This window comes from Salvia splendens, chromosome 2 (assembly GCF_004379255.2).
Source record: "Salvia splendens isolate huo1 chromosome 2, SspV2, whole genome shotgun sequence".
NCBI lineage: Eukaryota > Viridiplantae > Streptophyta > Magnoliopsida > Lamiales > Lamiaceae > Salvia > Salvia splendens.
This window is the reverse complement of record NC_056033.1, coordinates 31,632,816-31,638,110: the sequence shown is the minus strand read 5'-3', so window position 1 is coordinate 31,638,110 and position 5,295 is coordinate 31,632,816. Positions and strand designations below refer to the sequence as shown.

Here is a 5,295-nt window from a genome sequence, read left to right as displayed (position 1 = left end):
GAGAATATCCATTGCTTCAAACCGAGAAAAGGAAACTTCGCCCTAGCTACTTGTTGAATCAATAATCTAATCGATCCCTCAAAAGTCCTTTTTTATTAGTAAAAATTTACAGTTTTCATCTGAAAAGACCAAAAACCCAACCTTTAGTTCTTCCAATAAGAGCATCCGCAGCGGTTGAAGGACGGCGTCCGTCCGTCCGTCCGTGCCAGCGGCACGGCACCCGCTGACAAGTTGATAGAGAAGGACGGCGCTGTTCGATGCATCGAGCACGTCCGTGTCAGCGAGCAGCTGACGTGTCCTCCTCTGATTGGCCAACGGCAATACCGTTGGCAATTTTCATTTTTTAAAAAAAATCAGATTTTAATTAAAAAATCTAATTAAAAATAAAAAAAATATTTTTCCACTTCCCAAAAATTATATCCGTTTTCTCCCCACTTTTAATTTATTTTTCAATTTTTTCCCCAAAAATTCACATTTTCATCTATAAATACTCTCACTTCCATAAAAAAAATTTCACACCACACTGCACAATTCGCATCTAGATTCTCTCATTTCCATTCTTACAATTCTCAATCTTTCTTTCACTCTTACAACAAAAAAATATCCGACTCCGGCGATCACCCCTCCGACTCCCGCGGTTGGAACCACGAATGGTTCGGCTCGCAACCATTTCCTAGTCCGGAAATGAAATTTTCAGCCAATCCTCAAATCCAAAGTTCGCAAGCTCCGGGAGGCTATCGGCCTTACCCGGTGGACGACCAAGATGCCCCCGAGGGGCAATACGGGTGGGCACTCGAACCACCCGTACCTAGAGCGGGAGGGAGTGGCGGCTCTCAAACTCCTCCTGTTCCTACTCGTGGTGTCCGCACCCCACCCCGTACACTCCGGGGGAGATGAATCAATTATTCAAAGTGTTTTTCTCTATCTCCGAAGATCCAGAGATTGGCACGAACCAATCCGGGACCATTTTTGGTGGCGCATCTGTCGCCGGTACAATCAAAATCGGTCGGCTAGAACAATCGAGCGCAACAAGAGTATGGTGCGCAATGCCATATACAGAGCCAACGAAGAAATCCAAAAGTTCCAGGGGTATTACCTCCAGGAAGAGCGGTAGGCGGGGAGCGGCAGAAGCGAGGTCGACATCATCAGTGCCGCGTTGGCAACCTACCAATCCCAACACTACAGACCGTTCAAGTACCTCAATGTTTGGCAGGAGGTGCGTGTGCATCCGAAGTATAGGGGATGTGTATCATCCTCCTCTAGCTCCTCCGGAAAACGGTCGAGGTCGATATCTTTATCCGACGCCGGCTCTGATGAGGTGTCCACCTAGCTCGCCGGAGCTAACTTGGATAGCCCCGACGCCGGCCCGAGTAGTTCCCAACGCCGGCTGCAAGGAAGGAAGAAGTCGACGACCAACCGCTGTCGCGCCCGACTCCATCCGCCCCCGATCCCGTTCCCTTTGTGTCACCTCAACCCCCCACCAACTCGTTGTGGGGGGTTTTGGCCCAACTCAATTTGGCCGATAGGTCAACTATGACCCCCGAGCAACTTCGATCGCATGTGGCAATGATACGAGGTCTCCAAAGAACATTGGGGGTAGAGCCGGATGAATAGTCTTCCACGGGGGTATTTTTAGCCTTTAATTATGTAATTTTTAATTTTTAGGATTTTAATTATGTAATTTTTAATTTTTAGAATTTTAATTATGTAATTTTTATTTTTATTTTTATAATTTGTAATAGTATTCCGGGTAATTTTAATGCATTTTAATATTGTGGAAATGTTTTTATTTAAATTGAATAATAGAATGGTGGGACCCTTGAGCTTGTCCTTGCAGAAGAGCACGGATGTGGGTGTTGTGCTCTTGCTTAAGGACATGGAGTAAAAGTGGGTCCGGGCCCACATCCGTGCTCGTTAGCAAGAGCACGGATGGGGATGCTCTAAGAGTTTCCTTTGTTTCAGACTCTAGATATAAAAGAAGATGTATACAACAGAACCTGAATCCTAATTGTTCGGCTGAAAACCCATTTTGATATAATCGTAGCTTTAGGTTGTGAGATTAAATTAGAGATGAAGCATTAAGAAAAGGAGAGAGCATATTGAAACCGAATTAATGTGATTTGGCGCGCATTGCATGTTATAATGTTAATAAAAATAAAATAAAAGGAGCATGTGGGGTTGATGGCCCCATGAAAACTATGAAACGGGCCGTGACGGACTCAACAAGAAGTGGCCAACTATACTTTTATATTTTTCTTAATTAATTACAATAGTTATGTACACCCTTGCCTTGCAAACAAATTTCAATAACAATTCTTTTGCATTATTGATGTTTTCCATCCTCAACAGATTTTGTTTTTTGTTGAGTTGGGACCCCTACCCACCACCCACCCAAGCAAAGAAAGAATCCCCCAATTTGAATTAAAAATTGCTACCTATAATTGCTTCTTTTTGGGACAAGGACCCAAAATGTGAGTTGTATTTAGGAGTAAATTATGAACCTTAATTTAAATTTGAAGAAAAGAATTAGGCAAAAAGAAAAAATTATGACCTAAAAGGCGCCCTTTGAGGAATGCCTTTTCTTCTTGATCTTGGAGGTGGAGGGGGCGTGGCCGGGTATATGTCTTGTTGTGACCCTTCACGCAATTCCCCCTCTTCCTCTCTCACCATGTAATTTCCTCGTCTTGGTGATAATGCCGATGCTGATGCCGATGTCGATGTCGATGTTCCTTCGCTTATTAAGCCATTGCCCTTTATTCCTACAACCTATATCATACATTGGCATTAATTAATTAGTATAATAATAATAAGATGATGATGATAATGAAACACACATTAGATAACAAAAAAAAGATGACATTGACTGGCATGAGTTGGTTATGCTATGAAAAGGATGGAGTAATTGAATTGGCGATTTACCTTGCATCCCAAAGAGCAGAAGAGGAATGTGTCCAAGAGGCTTCTCCCGCAGATTTGGCAGAGATGAGAGACGGCCTTGCCGCCTTTCGGCTGAGGCCTCTCGTTGAGGAACAAAACCCTTGCGCTGTTTATCACATACGTCTGGACTCCGCTTATGTCCAAAACCTTCTGAATCTCCGAAACCCTCACCACATCGTGGTACGAAGATCTCCGTATCTGCAGCATTGTTCGACTCTCCATCATCATTATCACCAGCCTTTATAATTCATCCAAATTCGAACTAATTAATTCACCTGAATTACTTGATGGTCCTTGTGTTTGGAGGTGCGGCAGAAGTAGCAGAAGGCGCCGGCATTGCAGTCCAAGCAGTACATGTTGCATTCGCCCCGGGCCGCGTCGCCGTGGATGCGGCAGTTGTTGAAGAAAGATGTGCTTAAGAGCCTTTCCAGCCACGGAGGGACCAGCATTGTTGTGCCCTGCCACAAAACCGGTACCCAATCAAATTAACCAAAACTTTATTAATTTAGAGGGAATACAATTATACACAAGGCATTACCATTATCAAAATTGGACTCCTCCAATGATGAAGAGAAGAGAAGAGAGGAGGCCTAACCTAAACAACCAGCAACTTAAAAATCAACAACAAAACTACACCTAAGCGAAGGAAGGGACAAAAAGCCTAAATTATGATGAAATTAAAGCAAGGAACGGTTAGGATCAAAAGGGGTGGCTCAGGATTTCGGTGGGCCGTTGGATGAGATGAAAGAGAGAGAAACAAGGGGTTTGGCGCTTACGCTAACAATATTGTTTCTACGTAGACATGAAGGTGCGGCTACATTATATTTGAATTGTCGAAAATACCCTTGACACTTCCCATATATCACGCTTCACTAATAATGGGCATGAGATTTAGGCAGGATGTCACGTCCGAATCAAGATTTATAATCCAAATTCTTTTTTATTAATTTCGTAATCTCGCTGTCACCAAGATATTCATATCCGTCTCTTCATTTTTGGATCAATATAAATCACCTTCAAATTTAGATGTTATGCGTATAATTAAATTAATAGATTCACTTCGTCAAATAGATTTTTTTTCAAGTACGTATATGTACATATCATTCAATTATTATTTATAAAATTGTTAGAAGATATTGTTTCAATTATCCGGATGGTGATAATATATTGTGTCGATATTTGTATTTAATGCTATAGACAATTGAGATGGAGGCTAATAATTCGAATTTAGTTATTTTTACAATGAACATTAATTAATATTCGAAAGAGTATTTACCTACTCTCGATACCGATTTTTTGTGTGGTTCCTAGACTACGTCAAATATTACGAAGAGTTTTTGCTAAATTGGAAAATTATGAATATTGATTTTATCAAGAGGTTAGACCTACCCTTTTGCCATGTCATCAAAGGCTCAAAACTCTCCAAAATAGGGATAAAAACACTCTTGGGGTGGCTTCTAGCTGCATTGAGAGTTTATCAATTTAGATTAAACTTATATACGGGGATTGCCTAAGATAGTTAAATTGACTCTATTTTCTTTTTTTACATATGAACCGGTATAATTAAAAATAACGACCGTGATTAATCAAATAAAGGCACTGAAAAGTGACTTCCACCAAATTATAAACAGACGATGTTTCGTATTCAGATTAATGCTCCAAATTTATGCAAATATTCATTCAATTACGTGTGAAATACAATATTTTATTTAAAAATACAACTTATTAAATCAAAGGTTAATAACCTGTTGAATAATTAGGTTTTTGCTTTAATATACATGACCTACAATTTTTTGTGGTTTCTTATTATCTAATAAGAAAACGTTCATTAATTTTCCACACATAATTTTGAATGATATGAAATCTAATAATGAGAAAATCATCATTTTGTCTCCAGTAATGTCTCAGTATCGATTTCATAATATTCACGAATCATGGTCCAGAGTTGTGTTGCAATTAGATTCACTAAATTTATTTGTAAAATAAAAGCTCGTTCATATTGAGAATAATGATGTTAATTAATGCAAAAAATATTTAATTTTATGAATTAGACATTGAATGTGCATGAGGTATTTCATGAAATTAATTGAATTAATCTAAGAAATAGTCATAGAAAGCTTTGTTACAGGAGAAGATGCATAATTAAGTCATAATCATTTCGTACAAATATCATAAAGATGGAAATGAAAAAGAAGAAACGGAATCTATTTGGTTGAATTCAAGAAACAAGAATGAGGATCTGAGCAGGAAAGAATACATCTTTATTGTTGCCGGCACTATCAAGTTTGGCACAAAATTAAGACCATTGGGATTGACAATAATATATAAACAAATTAAATAGAGAATAATTAATTAGCA

General features: G+C 39.3%; 1 protein-coding gene across 1 annotated transcript; it reads right to left on the bottom strand.

The window, feature by feature from the left end:
• Positions 1-2,230: 2,230 nt before the first annotated feature.
• Positions 2,231-3,698, bottom strand: LOC121770262 (protein RGF1 INDUCIBLE TRANSCRIPTION FACTOR 1-like). Its single transcript, XM_042167028.1, has 4 exons — positions 3,476-3,698; positions 3,213-3,395; positions 2,920-3,135; positions 2,231-2,766 (listed from the first exon to the last, which is right to left on the bottom strand). Exons 1-4 carry the CDS (start codon positions 3,476-3,478, stop codon positions 2,545-2,547), a joined length of 624 nt encoding a protein of 207 aa, XP_042022962.1. The 5' UTR covers positions 3,479-3,698; the 3' UTR covers positions 2,231-2,544.
• Between the last annotated feature and the right edge of the window lie 1,597 nt (positions 3,699-5,295).